The sequence below is a fragment of the Eublepharis macularius genome, chromosome 14, assembly GCF_028583425.1.
Source record: "Eublepharis macularius isolate TG4126 chromosome 14, MPM_Emac_v1.0, whole genome shotgun sequence".
NCBI classification, from domain to species: domain Eukaryota; kingdom Metazoa; phylum Chordata; class Lepidosauria; order Squamata; family Eublepharidae; genus Eublepharis; species Eublepharis macularius.
In genome coordinates, this window is record NC_072803.1 from 21,860,672 (window position 1) to 21,880,051 (window position 19,380).

The following is a 19,380-nucleotide window of genomic DNA, read 5'->3' on the forward strand; positions in this document are numbered from 1 at the left end:
TGGCTTCCAGTAATCACCTGATCCTTCTGGATCGCCCGTTTAGGTTGAGAGGCAGAGGCAGCACGTTACACTGGTTCTGATCCTACACGGCAGTCAATTTTCAGAAGATGATGTTGGCAGACTTCTGCTCAACTTCATGGGAGGCATCCAGGGAGAAGGTTCCACCTCCTCTCCTGTGCTGACATCTATCTCCCTGAAACTTCAGGGGGAGGTTCTGGGAAGTTATGCTGTCCTCAGCATATAGATAACCCCCAGATTTGTTTCTCTTTTTCCTTCAAGAATGGACCGGATGGCTTGAAACAATGCTTGGGATTAATATGGGCTTGGAAGATTAAACAAATTAGTCTCAATTAAGATGAATAACCAGTTGGACTGAATTGGTGAACCATCTTCTTCCTCATGAGATCACGTTCCTCCTGAAGGATAAGAGTCACAGTCCACGGATTCTAGATCAGTTCTACAGTTTGATCAACAGCTGCTATCTGTAGTATTCAAGATACCAAAGTCCCTGTCTCTTAGCAAAAAGGTACAGCTGGTACCCCTTGGATGGTTCATCAGCTGTACCTTCTTGTAGAAGAGGGGGACTTTGGCACCCTGAATCCACATGGCATGGCAACTTTGGGACTGGATTACTGTAATGTTCTCTATGAGAGGCTGCCCCTAAAGAGCAGCAGGAAACTGCAGCAGGGCCCAAACACAGGAGGCCAAGATGCTACCGGGATTCATCCGTACACACCTGTTTCTTAAGCTGTTCCTTATCGTGCTCTCCCTTCATTGCTTAAAGCACACAATATTTCACCATAAGTCCTACATCTAACAATGGATGCCAGTGGTGCAGGAATATTACTATTGCCCATGCAAACATACATCTTTCAAGGACTATTTTAAGGTCACTCCCCAGCCACCCCCTGACCCAAACACACCTGTACTTGTTGTAGGGATGAAAAGGAGGGAAGAATAATGTACACCACCCTAAACTCCTTGGAGGAAGGGCAGGATACGTATATACTGAATAAAATACTTTAAACATGGGATAGGCAGAAATCCAACAGGTAAAGTTTTCCCCGCCACTGTACTTCTCTGTCAGGAAAGGCTGCACTTGTTCAATTTAGAGAGAAACCACGGCTCAGTGGCAGAACATCTGCTTTGCATGGAGGAGGTCCCAGGTTCAGTGCTGGGTGACGCTGAAGACATCTGCCTGAGACCCTAGAGAGCTGCTGCCAGTCAGAGTAGACAAGCCTGACAGACCAATGGCCTGACTCACCACAGGGCAGCTTCAGGGGTTCATGTGAATTCCCACCTGTCAGGCAACCATTTAAGGAAAAGGGCCCTTGCCAGAAGGAAAGGAGCCATCTTAGTTGAGAAAAAAAAATTCCAGAAAGGATACAGCAGAAAGAATGAGTCAAGAGTAGTAGTTCACACTAAACAAACAACAAAAAGAATACATCCAAACGCAGATTATGTGCTATCTAAACTTTTTAAGATGGTAGTTTTTATGCATATTTTTAACAGCTGCAAGATAAGGTCAGCTTTTTGTACTTTGAAGTATCGCCATTAATCCACAGAAGTGCAGAAAAGTTTGCAATGCCCTTGGTTTGTGACTTTTTTCCCATGTGTTTTGGGAGACCACTTGTTTGGATGGAATGGCTCCCATCTGAACAAAGGGGGCCCGGTGGAGGTCCTCCGAGTGCTTCCAGCCGCCTTTCCATAGAGCGGTGCGAGGTAGCTCTGGCACTGCAGGAGTTAATCGGATCTGTTCCAACTGGCAAGGCTGGGTGTGGGAGGCTGGGAGTTTGGAATAGAGTTGGACATGGTATGCAGAGTTTTCTAGGGAAGTGGAGAGGGAGGGGGAAGGGGGTTTGCAGCAGGGTAGGCGAAAGAGGACAGACTAGCCCATCCTTTGCAAGGGAGTATCCCAGAGATGATTAGGACAGAAAAACACCATTCCTTTGCCATAAAACCTCAGCCCAAATTCTGCAATGATGGGTGCAGAGGCACGAGGCACATCTACCACCATAAATGCAAGATACATAGTGCAGTGATGCTAAGCAGTAAAGCTAGTACAGCTCACGGGACAGCAGGCACTGCATGCCTTCCCCCCCACCCGTCCCTTGACCAGAACATCTGGGATGGTTCACTCAGGATTGCAATCCTACACACAGTCACTTGAGATTAATAGGGCAATCCTAAACAGAATTTACACCATTTTATTAAAGTCAACGAGCTTAGAAGGACGCAACTCTTGTTTACAATTGCACTGTTAGTTCCAAAGAAATCAGTAGGACTTGCTTCTGAGTAGACATGTATAGGATTATAGGATATGGCTGAAAGGTTCCAGTAAGGATGTGACTGATTTCCAGCAAACTAGTCCTCAGGAAGGAATTTGAGAAAATACTACCCACTTTTTAAAGGCAACAGTAAAATACGACATGCTCTGCCTCCACTGGGATACTCGATTATGGCGGGGGGGGGGGAGGATATGCTTCTCTCCACCTCTCTCAAGATCCTCAAGCACTGGGGACTCTTCTGTTTTCTCACCCTAAAATGTTATGCATCCTTTATATTTCTAAAACATTTGAATTAGAATAGCTGCCATCCATTCCTGCCCATGTTGGAGTAGAACATACCCCATAAACCCCAGAATGGATTTCAGAGATTGATTTAGACACATTTTAATCCCATTTGGGAGCTCAGGGTAGCAGGTATGCTTTTATCTTCACAAGAACCCCTGTAAAGTTGCTAAGGAACTGGCTCAAGGCCATCCAGTGTGCTTCCTTGCCAAACTGGGATTTGAACCCAGAACTCCACCCTGTCCTAGTCAGACAGGCTAACCATTACAGCCCACTGGCTCTTTTGCCCATCACTTAAGGGAAGGTACAGGGGCAAAGGGATAAAAGATATGAAGCAGCTGCCTCCCCCAGCATCCTCTGCCTCGGGCCACAATATTGTTGTGGAGTACATGATTCAGCCTTGGAGACAGAACAACAGAGAACCCAGCTGTGCCCAATTCTAGGGAGACCAAAGGAAGAACATCACACAGAGTAGTTAGTTACTGCCAGATAACAAACAATAGTGCTCAGGGAGCAGCTGGATACCTCTTGGCACCTATCCTCCCGCCTACTACTCCCCTCTGGTTTGCATGCCAGGCCACTTTCAATATAGCATTTCCAACCCAAGTTGGAATGGATCCATGCTGGACATCGCTGCACTGAAGCATTAAAATCCAGCACAGAGGGGTATCTGGTTGCTTGGATCTGCAGGGCTGTGGCATGTGGTTTGGGGAAAGGAGAGTTTAAGCCACTCCTGCTTCTGTTCCTCAAGGGCCAGGCCGATATGGAGAGACTGAGGCTGCCAGAAGGCTGCATGATGCTCAGTTCCATCTATGCTGGAGATGAAGCCATAGGTTGTCCTTGCGTGGCTAGACACAGGCAGATCCTCCAGCCTTCTTCCATTCCCTGGGTTTCTGCATAATATCATGTGCCATGTTTGTTCCTGCAACCTGGCCCATATCATCCGGAGCAGAGTTCAGCATACGAGAGCGATCTGTACTGACAACAGACTGCCTCTTGCTTTATTCTATCGGCCAAAGCATTGCCAGTAATATTGGCCTTAAGCTGTGAACATCACGAAAACAATCCTACTGAATCAGTAAGAGGGTCCATCTAGACGCATAACGTCGTCAGTCAGAGGCCTACAAGCATCCTCCCTCTTGCATTCAGAGACAGGGTGTCACTGGAAGTACCACTTAGTCCATGGCTAATAGCAATTTATTTATTTTTATTTAGTTAGTTCATTTATACACCATATCGCTTACCAATGAGGACCCAAGGTAGCTTATACCATTCTCTGCTCTTCCATGTTATCTTCACAACAACCCTGTGAGGTAGGTTAGGCCAAGAGTGTGTGATTGGCCTAATGTCACCCAGCAAGCTTCCACGGCAGAGAGGGGATTCAAACCTGAGTCTCTCAGATCCTAGTTCAACACTAACTACCACTCCACTCTCTAACCATTGAATGGACCAATCCATTTTCATAATCCTCTTTTAGACTATACAAAAGCCCATCTTGTGGCAGAGAATTCCATGTTACACACCGCACTAAAATGTACTCTTTTCTTGGGGGGTGGGAGGTCGCCTGAATCTGTTGCCCATCAATTTCACTTGCCACCCTCAAATTCTAGCATTACGGAAAAGAGAAAAATGTTTATCCACTGAATCTCTCATTATCATCTTTCACACAACCAAAAAGCACCTCAAAAGGAGCACAGCATCTTCAATGAGTTGTTCACCATAAAGATAACTTGAACCTAACTCAGCGTCACTAGTCAGGACCTGCTGAAGAGCATGCAGAAATGTTAAAGAGAACAGAATTGCCGGTCCACTGCAGGCACTGGGTTATGATACCCTCATTCTGTAGACCCCTGATAACAAGGGCTGCATTTACAAGAACATACATGACCCAAGAACTTCGTGGCGGAGCAGTTCCTCAGTGGATCAGGCTTCCTTGGGGCATGGTGGGCTCTCCTTCTTTGGAGGTTTTTAAGCAGAGGCTAGATGGCCATCTGTCAGCAATGCTGATTCTGCGACTCAGTATGAATTTAGGCAGATCGTGAGAGGGAAGGCAGGAAGGGATGAGCCAATGCCTGGCTTTTGTGGTGCTTTCTTATGTGCTCAGGGTCATGCTGATCACCACTTTGGGGTCAGGAAAGAATTTTCCTCCAGGCCACATTGGCTGGGGATCCGGGAGGGTTTTTTGCCTTCCTTTGGGCATTGAGCAGGGGTCACTGGGGAAGTAGGGTGGGTAGCTGGAACAGGATTGTGCAGAGGGTTGAACTAGATGACCCTGGGGGAGTCCCTTCCAGCTCTGTTTCTATTATTCAAAGTAGTGTGGTGGTTATAGTGTTGGTTTAGGTTTGTGAGTAGAGACCCTGTATCAATTACCTGCTCTTCATGAAACTCAGTCAGTCATTTTATTCCAGTCATTGGTTCTCAACCTGATCTACCTCACAGGGTTGCTATGAAGATAAAATGGAGGAGGGAGAGACCATATATGTCACTCTGAGCTCTTTGACGGAAGAGTAAAAACATATTAAAAGTAAGTAAACAAGAATGCTGTAGGGGTTATTTAGGAGGGAATGCCTATATGACTCATGCATGTATTAAATGGTAGAGTACATGATCTAGTTTGTTTGCTTTTTGTCCTAGAGGTTCATGTTCTGTGAAGACACACACAGCTACTCCAAAATTGTTCTTGGCTCTGTTTCCTACAGTAAAAGTAACTCTCCTCTTAGGAACAGATAGAGGCACCTGAGAGTGGGGGACAGCAGGGCACTCTTCTGAAGCATTCACACACATAACCCCCAAACATTTTAAATCTGCACCTCTGATCCTTTGTAGTTTATTTCCTTTCTCAGTGTCAACAGTAGAGAAGTTAAAGTGTCAAAGGTTTGCACTGCTACTTGTTTGTGTGAACGTAGCCAAACTCTGTGGAAGTACAGACCAAGAAAGACTGAACCTGCCCAGCTATCATCAAATGCTGTTAGCCACTTGGCTAGCCTTTAGGTCTGTCAGCCAACAACCCAACTTAGTGGGCCTCTCTGCATGGGGCTGGGCCTTTCTCTGCCACTGGACAGAACAGAATTTCTGCCATTTCTGGAAGTCTAAACCAGCAGTTCTTCAGTTTCTGTCCATTTTGCACTCACAACTGTACTTTTCTCCTCACTTGTTACTATAATCTATTGAGGTGTAGTAGTTTGAGTGCTGGACTGGAACAAGGGATATTTTCGTTCCAATTCCTTGTCAGCCATAATGCTTTTACGGTGACTCTCTCACTTTGAGAGCCAGTTTGGTGTATTTAAGAGCGCAGGACTCTAATCTGGAGAACCAGGTTTGATTCCCCACTCCTCCACTTGAAGCCAGCTGGGTGACCTTGGGTCAGTCACAGCTTCTTGGAGCTCTCTCAGCCCCACCCCACAGGGTGTTTTGTAGTGGGGATAATAACAACATTGTAAACCGCTTTGAGTGGGCATTAAGTTTTCCTGAAGGGCAGTATATAAATCAAATGTTGTTGTTGTTGTTGTAAGGATTAAATAGGGAGAGAAGAACCCTGTACACCACTCTGAGCTTCCCAGAGGAAGGGCAAGATTAACATGTAAATAAATTAACTAAGCACTGTATTGGGAGTGGAAAGGAGGAATGCTGGCAGCAGTGACGGCTTCTGGCCAGTTTCAGAGGAGGAAAGACGGCAGAAGCAGTACTTACTTAGATTTGACTCCCAGACAGAGGTATGGTGGGACAACTGAACTGCATTTGACTCCCTTAGACTGCATTTATAGTTATTCCAGGTGTTATGGCCTTAGCATTTAAATATCAATGGCCAGTTTATAGATGCTTATCACTCACCATCACACATCTGGGCAAGAACTCCTTCTACGCTTATTTCATATCCTTGGTTTTTCAAGAGGCTTGTGGGAATGAAGCGTTCTGGAGTGGTTAAAGTAATGCTGACTTGAGCAGTGCACGTCTCCGATAGTAGAGCTGAGTCTGAAGGGTCCAGCTATATCTCCCCTGCTTGCCTGACGGCACCCCACTCCGTGTGACACAGCAAGTCCTTACGCTTTCTCTCTGAACGCCAAGTGCCTCTGTGCAGAACATGTTCCGAGAACAAGGAAAACAGACTGTTCCATTCCATAACTGCAGCCTGGAACTACGGCACTGCAGGAGGTGACCAGCTAGTCAGGCACAGCCCTTGTGCCCAGGGGGCAAAGAACGGCCCTCTCGCCTTCATCCACACCACCCACCACCCCTTTCCAGGCTAGATCCAACTAAAGTCACGTAGAACATTTGCATGACTTTTACCAAGACTTACAAAATGGGAATGGAAATATATAAAAAGATTCCAGGACAGAAGAGAGAGGGAGAGAGCCTCTGCTCTCTCTAGCCCTGGCCTGGCTAAAAATAAAACAATATTCATGAAGTTTGGTAGAACTGAGATACTCTGCAGAAACAGATATTTCTGGAATGTCAATCACAACTAAACAAACATACCCTGCTGTCCACCAGCAGCAGCAATTTGCATTCAGTCCTCTATAGCCATCTTTGGCTTTCAAAGTTGGGGTAATTTCCCATTCTTATCCATTTCCAGATCTGCTAAATTTACGGCCATTTTCTCTGCTGGAAACTGGGTTTTGCTATTCCCCCCCCAACAACCCTCCCCCCCCCAGCATCAAAGCCACATGCTACAGATCAAGGAGGAGCTGTGCCTCCTCTTTCACTTAGCTAGAGTGGCACTAGCAACCTCTCATCTCCTAGCTATACCCCGTTTCATACACAGAGTGTACACTCATTCATTCTCCAACACGTTAGATGCTATCACCTGACAAATAGGTTAACCTTTACACAAAAGGGCAGAAATCTGATATAAAAAGGGGAAACATTCAGAAATCAAATGGAGTACATTTCAATCTCCCAGCAGCCTTACTGCTGCCTCAAGAGCTACCGCTCTTCAAAGGGAGACTCTGGTGTGAAATTACTAAACTAGAATTTATCAGCAAGTTTAATTAGGGCTAATTTCAGACCAGGGATTTCTCTCCTAGTACATGTGCTAAATTTATATCACAAAGCAAGGAAGTTTGTGTTATTGTCCAATACCAGTATTGTCGATGGTCTCTGTGTTTGCCTTCAGTACATTTGAGATTTGTATAGAATTTAGCTAGCAATGTATCTTCTATTTATTGGCTTTTACGCCTGTTTACAATCCCCTCCCCCATATCCATATGTATGCCTGTGTGTGTCTATATACAATTTTATTTACACGTATGCCAGCAGAGAACATGGGATCTAATCTCGAATGCTACAATAAATTGCATTAGCTGTTACAATGCTGCAAGTGTTTTTTTTAATTTCTCACTTTGTATCTCTAAATTTCCTTGACTACCCTTTAGCAACAACAGGTTCGTTTTTTAAAACAAACAGGAAACTTCAGTCCTCTCCAGTGAGAACCTGACCCTGGAATATAGCAGCTAATAATGCAAAAGAACAATTATTTACTTGTCATGAAAGTAACTGCAACCAGCCTTTCATACATCTAGCATTCCAGGTTAGGCGGCATTAAATTTCCGGCATGTTTGAGTCTAGCTTACGAAATCTGAGCACAGAAAGGGAGAGCATGAAATGTCATTTACTACATGCTGGGCCCCTGGAGGGAAGGGGAAGAGAAAGGGTTAAGAGGCCAGGAAGTGCCTTCAGGCTTAAGTTCCTGTTGCTGGCTGCAGTGGTCTCCCGCCCCTGCAAGCAAGCTGTGTGAGGGTTGTGAAAGAATGCACCAGCGAGGGATGGAAGGAGGGAGGGAAGAGCAATAGAAACTGTGGTGGGTGTAATTCTGTAACTGGGCTGGGGGGGGCAGGAATCAAGGAACTTGGGACCACTACCTCCCTGCGCCCTCTCTCTTTCAGAACAAGGGAAAGCTGAGAGGGGCAACAATCTGGATAGCCATGGAGCCATGAAATATTCTACCAAGTGGCCTCCAGCCTCCATCAAATCCACTCCATCTAGATAATTTGCTAAACTCAGGATCAATACACGCACTACCAAAATATAAAGAAATCTGTTGTAATCAAGAATCAGTTACCTATTCACAAAAAACGGCGGGGGGGGGGGGTGAGAGGGACAATTCCCCAGGGTTCATGATGTTTATTGTACTTTGCACAGGCTGGCAGTCTTAGTAGGGTTGGGCATCGCAAGAGCTGGGAGAAGGGAAAGGCAAAGGGTGGAAGCAATAATCTTTGGTTTATGTTGTCCTAGCAAAATACAGGTCTTTCTCTTTGAAGGAAAAGGAAGGGCTCTGAAACAAGAACAGATGGGTCTTTCAGTCTTTGAGGCCGTAACCAAGAAAGCAGACTGTAGCTCAAGAAGTGAACTCAGAGTCCAGTCTGAGGTCTGCTTCACATATTACAAGAAGCGGGCACAGAGGTGATATGGGTGACACAGACATTCTCTTCTGACACTCCTGGGTATCGCATAAAAGTGGGCAGATGCACAGACTAGACCACCCAAATTTTCTCACAGAGCAGGTGCACTAGTCCCCCCCCCTTTGGGCATTTCCCAGAACTGTGAAAAAATAATATGCAAGTCATACTGCTTTATTACCGATGTGTACTGCTACTGAGGACAAGGAGGTGTGGGGAAAGGCAGTTTGGCTTATTCCTGGCAGAGGGAAGGAATGAAGAAAAAGCTATGTTCATCTCCAGCCAAGTCTCTTGGTCACAGCACTATACTTCCTAGGTACAGCCTGGCCCTGGGAGGTTGTCAGTTGTGGATTGTCATCCAGAAAGCAGCAGCATCGCCTCTGTGTGCAGCAAGCAGCAGCAGCAGGTCACCTGATCCCAGGAACAGCGAGACACCCTGGCCTTGGCACAGATGCACCCAAGCGCAGTTCCAGCTGAGAGCTCGCCTGGCAGTCTGCCAGAAGCCTGCAAGGGCTGTGTTGCGGCTCTCCTGCGTGAAGAGCAGATGGCAGTTCTCCTTGAGTTTAACATGGAGATGCTGGCCCTGGCAACTACAAGTCCCAACATGCAACGATTTCTGCTAATGTTAAGAAGGCTGGGTGGTACACTTGGGAGAGAAACACATCAGTCTCCCATTTGATCATCTACAGTTCTCCCAGAATTCATCTGAAAGGTTAGAGAGACATAAACATGGGCACCAACTCACACAAGAGCAAGGAAATGGCTGCCAAAAAAAACCCTCCCATATGAAATAAAACCAAAGTAAAATGAGAAAGACTCATAACTGCAGTTTGTGGGCACTGGCTAATTCTGAAAGCAGAATAGGATCAGCAAAGCAACCGTGTAAATTCAGCAGGGCTCTCTGTGAGCTATTTCATTTGCCCCAATTTTCCCCTCAGGGCAGCACCCTAACCCCCACCCCCACCCCACACACACACAACTGGGGCAGCACAGAAGAGTGCCTGGCACGGTACGCTTTCATATCATGTGCCCTAAAGCCTTTTCACACATGAGGAAGGTTTGATTGGGCAACCACAATCACTGTTCTACTTTCCCTGGTCCTTGCTGTCTTAGATACAATCAACCATAACCATTTTCTTGGTCAACTTAGATCCCTACCTCAGCTTACAAGCGAGTAACAGTAGCCTGCCTTAATGGGTCTGTAGAGAGCGCACATCACATAAACGAGCGTTAAAGCACTTTCCATGCAAAGTGTTGCAGAAATTATTAATAATAGAATCAGCTGGCAAATGTTGCTCATGCATTCCTGCATAGTTATTCACACACAGTCTTTTAGGCATAAGTGAATATGCCTTGTGCTATTACAGAAGAGATCGTGTCTTCTGATGGTCTAATAGTTCAACATTCCCTTGCCTCTCTCCCCTTCTGACATCTCTCCCCACAACTTCCTTTACATTTTCAAGACAATAGGATGAATTACATTAAGAAAGTACAAGAAAAGTAATTACTAAGCAGTGGAAAAACCATTTCCCTGTTCTGAGATCTGACATCTTTTTTGAATTATCTTCAAAATTAAAAGAACTGTTTTGCCTCTGATGTTCTGAGTTCAGCTTGGCGACTCAGTATAAAACAGGGATTAAAATCACACACACCAGTCTTAAAATGGGGGAGGTCATGGAAGAGGCAGTCCTTACAAAGGCAATATTCCTTAAACCCTGTTTGCTCAGGTCTCTGTTATCAGAGGGCAAATTGTCTGTAAGTTCATCTGCCTAACAACCCATGGACTGTTACCACATGGGAAAACTTGCCATGTGTATCATCATAACCAACAAGCATGGATAAGGAAGAGCCTTGTTCAGAAGTCCACATTGTTGGGGTGACTGCTCCTTCCCAACACCAAGATTTCTCCTCCCAGCCCAAGTTCTTCAGGGATGCATTGCACGGCACCTGTAACCAATCTCACCTTTCCTGTCCTAGACCTCTGGCAAATCCAGTTAATGGTTGGGGCATAACTGCTGGACTTCAATGAGACAGAATTGTGCCCTTTCTCAGTAGACTCACATGAAAAGAGATTACAACTCTTTCCAGAAGACATTGTGGGTAGAATGAATGTGAAGGGGGGGGGATGATCACTATGGCAGGCTCTGCCTGTCTTCTACCCATTGTTTTGAAGGTAAGCATGGAGCCTAGATGTGTATGGTTCTCTCTGTGCAATCAGGAACCCTGAAACCAAACGTCAGCACTGCCAATTGTATGGAGCAAGAATGAACATACCCACTGGCTCTATGCACACCTTCCAGTAAGTATATGTAGGTCAGGGTGGAAGCTGCTGCCAAACCTCATACACTCACATATATTTGCTCTATCCAGAAGGAAAAGAGCTAAGATCTCTTCCTCGCCACCGTGAGAGCGCTGGCGGATTCAAGGAGGACACAGCTTCGAGTACATGCACACAAACACATACATGCCACCAGAGAAAACAAGACACACAAACATCCCCTCTCCACCTGTGATCCCCGCATTCCCTGGGGTGCGGCGGATGGCAGTGAGACCTTTCCTTGAGCTGCCAAGAAGGTTCACATCCCGCTGCATTTTCCTGCCAGTATCCCAGTCCTAGCCCCCATCCCCATACGCTGGTGTTGCCTGACTCCAAACCCCCATAGCCGCCTCTTGCTTTCCTCCTCGCTTTCCTAAAGTGATTCAGTGGTGTGCAGCTCAGGGATCAGACTGCTAGGAAGGAAAGAGAGCCATTGTGGTGTAGTGGTTAAGAGTGTCAGACTACCATCTGAAAGGGCCAGGTTCAAACCCTTGCTCTGCCATGGAAGCCTGCGGAGTGACCTTGGATCAGTCACACCCACTTCGCCTAACCTACCCCACAAGATTGTTGTGAGGATAATATGGAGGAGAGAACAATGCAAGCTGCTCTGGGTCCCCACTGGAGAGAAAGGTAGGGTATAAACAAAGAAAATAAATGAGTAAAATGAAAGAAAATATGCTTTCTGATAGCCCAAATTACCACCTCCCAAACACTGCTCTTTGAAACTGAGGAGAGCAAAGGGGAGAACATGGAGGGCTTGAGGAGAAGGTAAAGGGACACCTGTGTTCCCTTCTTGCCAGACCTGATGTAATCTTAGCCATTGAGTATGAGGCTTAGTCATGAACAGAACAGATATTTATTATGTGAAGAGAAAAAAATCTACAGGCCAGTCCTTAGCCAGGGCGTGCACCTGGGCCCTGCTCTCTGATGGCAGAAATCAGTCATTGTTTGAGGGGAATATGCATGTGATTCCTTCTTTTGAGAAGCAGAAGGAGGTTGAGGTCTTTCTAACCCCCACTGTTTTACTCACAGGGATAAGGAACGTCTGCTACACTATCCCTACATACGTATACTCAAATACAGAAAGTTATTGACCTAAGTCAGTGGTACTCACACTCTGTGGGATGCAGAGAGCCACTTTCACAATTACTATCAATCAAAAGAGCCACATCTACTTCCATCCACAGGATGAGGCTGTACCTCAGGGAAGCTCGCAGTTTAAAAAAAAATCACTTTATTCAAATTCCAACTTAGGTTTCCTTCAGTGATTCAGGTTTCCTTCAATGCTCCTGGATAGTCATTCCAGAAAAACTTGTTATGAGTCAAGACATTGCATTTGAGAAAGTAAAACAATGGGAGATCTTCCTCGCTATTTGTCTGACTGTTCCTGCCTCATATATAGAGATATATACCTAGTCCAGTCTTTACAGTGAATCAGATTTTGGCTAGCCCAGCATGAAACTGTGTACTTGTTAGTTGGTGGCAACAGGGATCAAGAGGGATCATTGGCCAAGACACACACAAAAAATTAAGACAACGCCAAAGATTTTCTGATAATATAGTTGATTGTGTGATATTACAACACATTTTTCCGGTCCTGTGTTGTGCTAACTTTGTATATCTTTTATTTGTCATGACAATTAAGTCTTAACAATAAATTAAATTTGTATCTAGACCTGACTCGCTCCTTTTCTAACACTTCTTGTGCAATTCTTCACATTAAGCATGAGTCAGACTGGAAACCACTTCATTCTGCCAGGGAAAATCTGGTTCTACAGGCAGGTCTACAAACAACAATAGAAAAGAACTCAAAAAAGTGAGCATGTGAGTATGCAGAACAGAAGATCTCCAATACTGGCTGCCTAATTGAAAAAGAAAAAAAAACCAGACTGAATTGAGCAAACTTCATAGCTGATGTACCAAACTGGGCTATATGTTTGGTACAGGCCCATTTCCCAAAAAGTTGGAATCTATTTGGGCTGGAAAGGGAAGAAGAACGACATACTTCCCGGTGACACTGACTCTTTACTACCCTGCAAAAGCTATTTGCCAAGAAGATACCTTCCACCGACCCCAAGGTAAAGTGGTTGTAGGATGGGTTTTGACCTATAATCATTACAGGTCTGGATACCTGAAAGGGAACCTGCCTTGCAGCCCTAAGAATTTTGTTCCAAGCCTTCCTTGGTTTAAGAGTTGGGGGTGGGAGAGAAAGAAAGAACTTAGCCTTGTCATTTGCCTCCAAAAAGACCCTAAAACTAGCAGCCATTGCCGAAGTGAGCATGTAGCTTGCTTCATAGAAGGTGTCTGTTAAATAAAAAACACACACACCCCACATTTTTTTCTTTAAGCACTAGGGTGATTAATGCTAATGTGATTATTTTAATTTTGCAATAATAGAAATTGCAAATTGCAGGTTTTTTTTTAAAAAAACTCCAATTAAACAAATAGTCAGGAGTGGGGGGGGGGGTGTGGAACAAACCCAAACGAGTCAAGTCTGCTTTAAAAATATCTGCCAGGTGACAATCCTTGGCAGAATGTCCAAATGCAACATGGCAAGCTATCCCAACTCTATCTCATCCTCCCCCTCCTTCCCAAAACAAGCCTCAACCTGCCCCAACAGGAATTAGCTGGCTAAGGGAGACAGGAAGTCCTTGAGGTCCATTAAAGCTGCCAGAGCAGGAGCTGGACTGGTAGAAGTTACTAAAGAATGCTTGGGCGTGATACAAACATTTCTGTGCTAACAATAAGGCTGAACCATGTTGTTGTGTGCATTGTTCAGTGTGAAGACATGGCCAAGCAAGGCAGTGGCCTAAGCAGATTTGGGGAGACAGGAACCACTGCCTCGCCACTTTACCAAGCCATGACATACGGCCCCACTACCCATCCCAAGCTCTGGAGCAGCCCATGCACCTTCCCTCTTCCTTCCTCAAGCATCTTTTGATGCATGCTGCACAGTGTCCCATGCTGTCTTTAATAACAAGTGGGTGAGGAAGAGGAAAGGAACATTTGCTGCTCTGGCTCGTAGATGGGGGCGGGGTTCAGGTGACACACCCCTACTTGTCCAATCGCCATTGTATGGAGACCTGCAGTGATGCAGGTAGGAAAAGCATCAGTGGGAAGTGCTAGCTCTTGCCTCGCCCAAGAGCCTCAGGGCACCATAAATGCAGCAATATAGGGTCAGGCCACAGGCTTATCTAGTCCAGCATCCTGTTTCCTGCAATGGCCAACCCGATCCCTTCCTCAGTCCCCCACCCTCACCCCACTCCAATACTCAATATTCAGAGTTACACTGTCTCTGAACTGGGAGATTCCCATGAGCTATCATGGCTGATAAGACATTTATTGACCTGCATCTTCCATGATTTGCTGTGGCCCACGCAGTGTCCTGCGGCAGCAATTTCCATAAATTAATTACACATTGTGTGAAGAACAAGTACTTCCTTTTGTCTGTCTTGAATCAGCTGCCCATGAATTTCAATGGGTGACCCCCAAGTTCTAGTATCAAGGGAGATTTCGTCCCTCTACTTTCTCCACGCCATGTATAATGTTTTCAAGAACTGAAGCTGGAGCGGGAACATTTTTTTTTCTTGGAGATGGAGGAAGAAAGCCATTCTTCAGCCTTGTCGCAAATTAGCCTTGCTTCCTAGAAATAAAACCACAAGCACATTTGCGTTGTGCACTGAGATATACATCTTTGTACGCACGCTTACCATTTTAGCATTAAGATGCATATACTGCCAAAAATCTTCTCATTCGCTGTGGGAACAAATCGTCTCAACAGGTGCATTCACATCTAACTGTTCCCCCCTCCCCATCTAAACCTGCTACTCCTATAATAAAGTTTTATCAAAATTACTTCTCAATTCTGCCTTTATGTTTTAATTACTCCCAGTGTCACTTGTCCCCATCTGCTCTGATTTCCCCTCACAACTGTTCTTAATTCCAGAACTCTCGGACCCTTTCTTGAATGCTCGTCTCTAAGGAATGTTCGAAAGCACTGCTGGGGTTTATGACAGTAAGGCTGAGGGCCTGTTTTGCACACTCTCTGTTTAATGAAAAATACTCCCCAGGCAGTGCAGAAACCTCCCACTCTGCTTTAAAAACACTCCAGCCAGTGATTCGCAAAGCCCCAACAATTAGGAATATTTCCTGTAGAAAATCCCACAGCAAAATTTACCAAGTAAATGCTATGTGTGAATAAGGCTGGGAGAAAAGCATCAAGCCCCCCCCCCACCTCCCCAACAGTGTTAAAGTGCCAGTTAACCAAGTATCGTATCATCCCTTCCCAAACTCCCTCAAAACCAGGGTCTAATTTTAGGCAGCCTTGGTGTCAGCACCCCATTTTATTTATTTTTTGTGAAATTAGTTTTTCTGGTATTATTTGTAACAACCACATATGTATGGGTTGTCAAGTCGCAACAGACTTATGGCACCCCAGCAAGGCATTTTCAAGGCAAGTGAGAAGCAGAGGTGGCCTGCAATTGCCTTCCTCTGCAGAGTCTTCCTCGGTGGTCTCCCATCCAACTATGACCCTGCTTAGCTTCCAAGATCTGATAATATCCATGCCACCTTCCCTCTGAAAGATCCTGATGCCCAGAAGATGTAATCATGCACGCTGAGAAGACAGGTGGCATTTATTGATTATTTATCTAGATATCAATATCCTGCTTTTCTCCCCAAAGGGAGACCCCCCCCCAGGCAGCTTACATCCTCTTTTCCTCTTCCACTGTTATTCTTGCAATAACCCTATGAGGTAGGTTAGGCCAAGAGAGTGACTGAGCTTTCATTTACGTGGGGATTCAAGTGAGAATGAAGAAAAAAGAAGTCAGTGGTTGACCATGGAAAGCTGTTATCAAGTGGTAACTTTCCAAAGTGTGTACCCAAGGCTAGTCACCCACATCATTTTGCAAAGCAGCAAAGAGAATCTTATCACTTCCGAAGCTGCCTTATACCACATCGGATTGCTGGTCCACTTAGTTTGGTATTGTTTACATTGAAGGGCAGACTCCTCAGAGTTTCAGGCAGAAAAAGCACTACCCTCAACACCCACCACTGAATATGCCAGAAAACAGAGCCATGGGAGGGGGGCTAAGGAGACATAATTCTAGAGACACTGATCATCCCAGGAACACATGGAGATGGGGAAATCATGCAACTTGTTTTCATATAATGTCTGGATTTGATCTCGGTAGCATGAGAGGTGGCCCAAGGGGAATCTTACCTGAGAGCCCACGGTTGCTGTCTTACCAGGCAACAAAAAAACCTTGTTCCCTTCTGCAAGCAAAGCACAAACTTATGAGCTTTCTCCTACCACACTTCTGCACCAAATCAAAAATCCAGATAAGTGGTAGAAGAGCAAAATTCACCATAAAGACCAACTAGATTCCCAGGGTATGAGCTTTCAAGAGTCAAAGCTTCCTTTGTCAGATACCTGGTAAGTGGTAGTTTCCCCTCACAGCTTGGCAGGACAAACAGCCAACCATCTTATCAAGAGACTTACATACACACAATGGCAAATAGCCCTCTGGTAAGCAGCCAACTGTATTCACCCAGCACATCTGAGCATGTGCTAAGAGCCTTCCCGTCATCACGGAACTTAAGAGCAACAAGTTTCAGGGCCGTGGACAGCCTAACACACATTTTAGTGTAAGAAGCCAAATATTGCTTTTCCTGTTTTTGGCTTCTTACACTAAAAGGGAATTGTGCACGCACACGCACACACACACACATCCCTAAAGCCCAACAGTTGGCATTTATTTTCTCTGCCTGGCATGACTCCTACCACCTACCTTTTCAATAACACAACTCAGCTATTCGAAGAAGAAAGCGGAGCAGCTTATTATATCCTTCAGCCCAGTCATGGTGACTGCTGTGCGTTGTGCCCTCGCACTGGGGGAGGATGACACAGATCAGTGGGCTAAGGCTAATCAGTATTAAGAATGTCAAGCGTGAGCAAAGCTACCTTCTATCCCCACCCTAGCACGGTATCCCCATTTCACCTCTGAGGGAAGGGCCTTTGAGAAAAGGGACTATCCCCTCTCGCTAGCAGCAGCAGGCAGCCAACAGTGACTTGCATATTTCCGATTATGCATTATAGATGCGTTTATCTCTCAGCTAGGGAAAGTGAATTGGCCGGAGGCCCTAAGAATCTCCCACCCTCCGAAGGCAAGAGGTGAACGTTTTCATCAGCCTTTATGAAGAGCACATCCAAGATACAGCCGGAGCCTCAAGGCCCCAGCAAGAGGACAGCAAGCTATCAATAAGATCAGCATCACTTCACATGAACATGGATGTTAGACATGGTGTTCAAGTGGCAAATTATGTACAATTTTGACCCACAACTTTTTTTTAAAAAAGCCATTAAATAGCTGTTTCCTGACACATGTAGCTTATTTATTTTGTAATGCTCGCTCCTCACTGTTTCTGGAGCTCAAAGCAGCAAATATAGGATTTACTCTATTTCATTCCCCTCTTTCCCTAAGAATCCTGTGAGGTAATTTAGGCTGAGGCTGGCCCAAGGTCACCCCAGCAAATGTTAGAGCTGAGAGGGAACTTGAATCCAGGACTTCTTAGCTCAGGTCCAACGAGCACTGAGGTAGTCTGTAATGTGCCATGCCTGACTGAAGGTGGAGGCTCACAGGACTGAAAGATCTTCTATTGTTTTAAACTCATCTCCACAGCAGACTAACCTGCCTTCTGCTGTTCCACTAGTAGCAAAATACTTCTTGCCCTTTGCAACATAAACTTGCAGGCCAAGGCAGCTGGAAAGTTTAATGCCTCTGATAGAGAGTCCGCCTGGAGGGTTAAACATTACTCTCCCCCCCCCCACCCCAGCACATGACTTTCAGCCAAGAAACACATTTTGCAAAATCAGTTGGGGGAGGGGGGGAGAGCTAGTTGCAAGGGTAGAGAGTTTTCCGAGGAACAGATATGGCTGTAGACTGGGGTCTGCAAATTGATTACCAGGGAAGGGGTCTCTCTCTCACACACCCCTCTTTCTTTGCAGTTGAAGACAATGAGAGCTCCATTAATATGGCACAATTATCACCCAGAGGTTTCATATTCAGCAATGGTACGGATGCTGTGAACGGAATAATAATAACAAAAAGAAATGGCAATTTAAAGGCAAACTGATTTATTGTGGCATAAACGTTTGTGAACTAGAGACCACAACCACTTGTGCCACAATAAATTCGTTTTGTCTTTGAATTGCCACAAGACTCCTTTTCCCCCCTTACTGTGGCACCATGCCATGAGCTGGACCTCACAACCACCGACACAAGCAACAATCTCCACTCATTAATAAGCTCAGAAAGAGAGAAGCAAACCCATCACATTACTCAGCAAGTAGCATTTGTTTTATTCATTTAAAACATTTCTAGGCCGCCTTTCCATGGAATTCAGGATCCCCAAGAGAGTTAAAAGGTATGGTGGGAACAGGTTCAGATTATGTGATTCTGAACTTTCCCTTTAAGAAACGATGAGCCTGAAATAAAATATTGAATGTGTGTGCTTCCCCACCCCTCCCGCCCCCAGGAATTTGGCCACCTCCTTTTGAACAATATTTGTACAAACAAAAGGAGTGGAGGTAAGGAGGAGGACTGCAGACTGATTTTCAGTATGTTGCATACATGCTCTGTAAACCAAGTTGGGCTTTTGCACCACGGAGATTCTCCAAGTCACCAGGTCCTGCCCTCTCCCACCCCACCCCCAACTGAGTTTGTATACTGAAGCCCGGACCGTGAGGTCAACAGGAACAGTGCAAACTCAGAGCTCAGGGGAGGCTTGAACAGAAGCAAAAACCTCTTGTCTGCATCCCTGATGGTCTGAAATCCAAATCCTAATGGATGCACGCTTTTTCCAACATGCATTCTTTAGCTGCAGCAGCCAAAATTTTGCCAAATTTCTCCAACCTATATATTTTATTTTATTAAATTGATTTCAGGTATTGATTTATCCTACCTCTGAAATGGGCCAAATACATCTAATATCTCCTCCTCTGTTATACTAATGAAAACAGGGAAACGCCTGTAATTCTCCATTTGCTAGTGTTGCCAGGTCTGGGTTAGGAAATACCTGGAGATTTTAGGGGAGGAGC

At 45.4% G+C, this 19,380-nt stretch overlaps 1 protein-coding gene across 3 annotated transcripts in view; it reads right to left on the bottom strand.

Moving 5' to 3' along the window:
• The window catches only part of ZMIZ2 (zinc finger MIZ-type containing 2), a 109,317-nt gene that overhangs the window by 62,560 nt on the left and 27,377 nt on the right, over nucleotides 1-19,380 (bottom strand). Inside the window, exon 1 of one of the 3 annotated variants that reach the window (XM_054997414.1) lies at nucleotides 6,402-6,426. The exons of the other annotated variants lie outside the window; for them this stretch is intronic. Within the exon in view, the coding sequence (XP_054853389.1) occupies nucleotides 6,402-6,411 (10 nt within the window). The 5' untranslated portion in view covers nucleotides 6,412-6,426. Of the gene's footprint in view, nucleotides 1-6,401; nucleotides 6,427-19,380 lie in introns of those variants that run through there. 3 annotated transcript variants of the gene reach the window in all.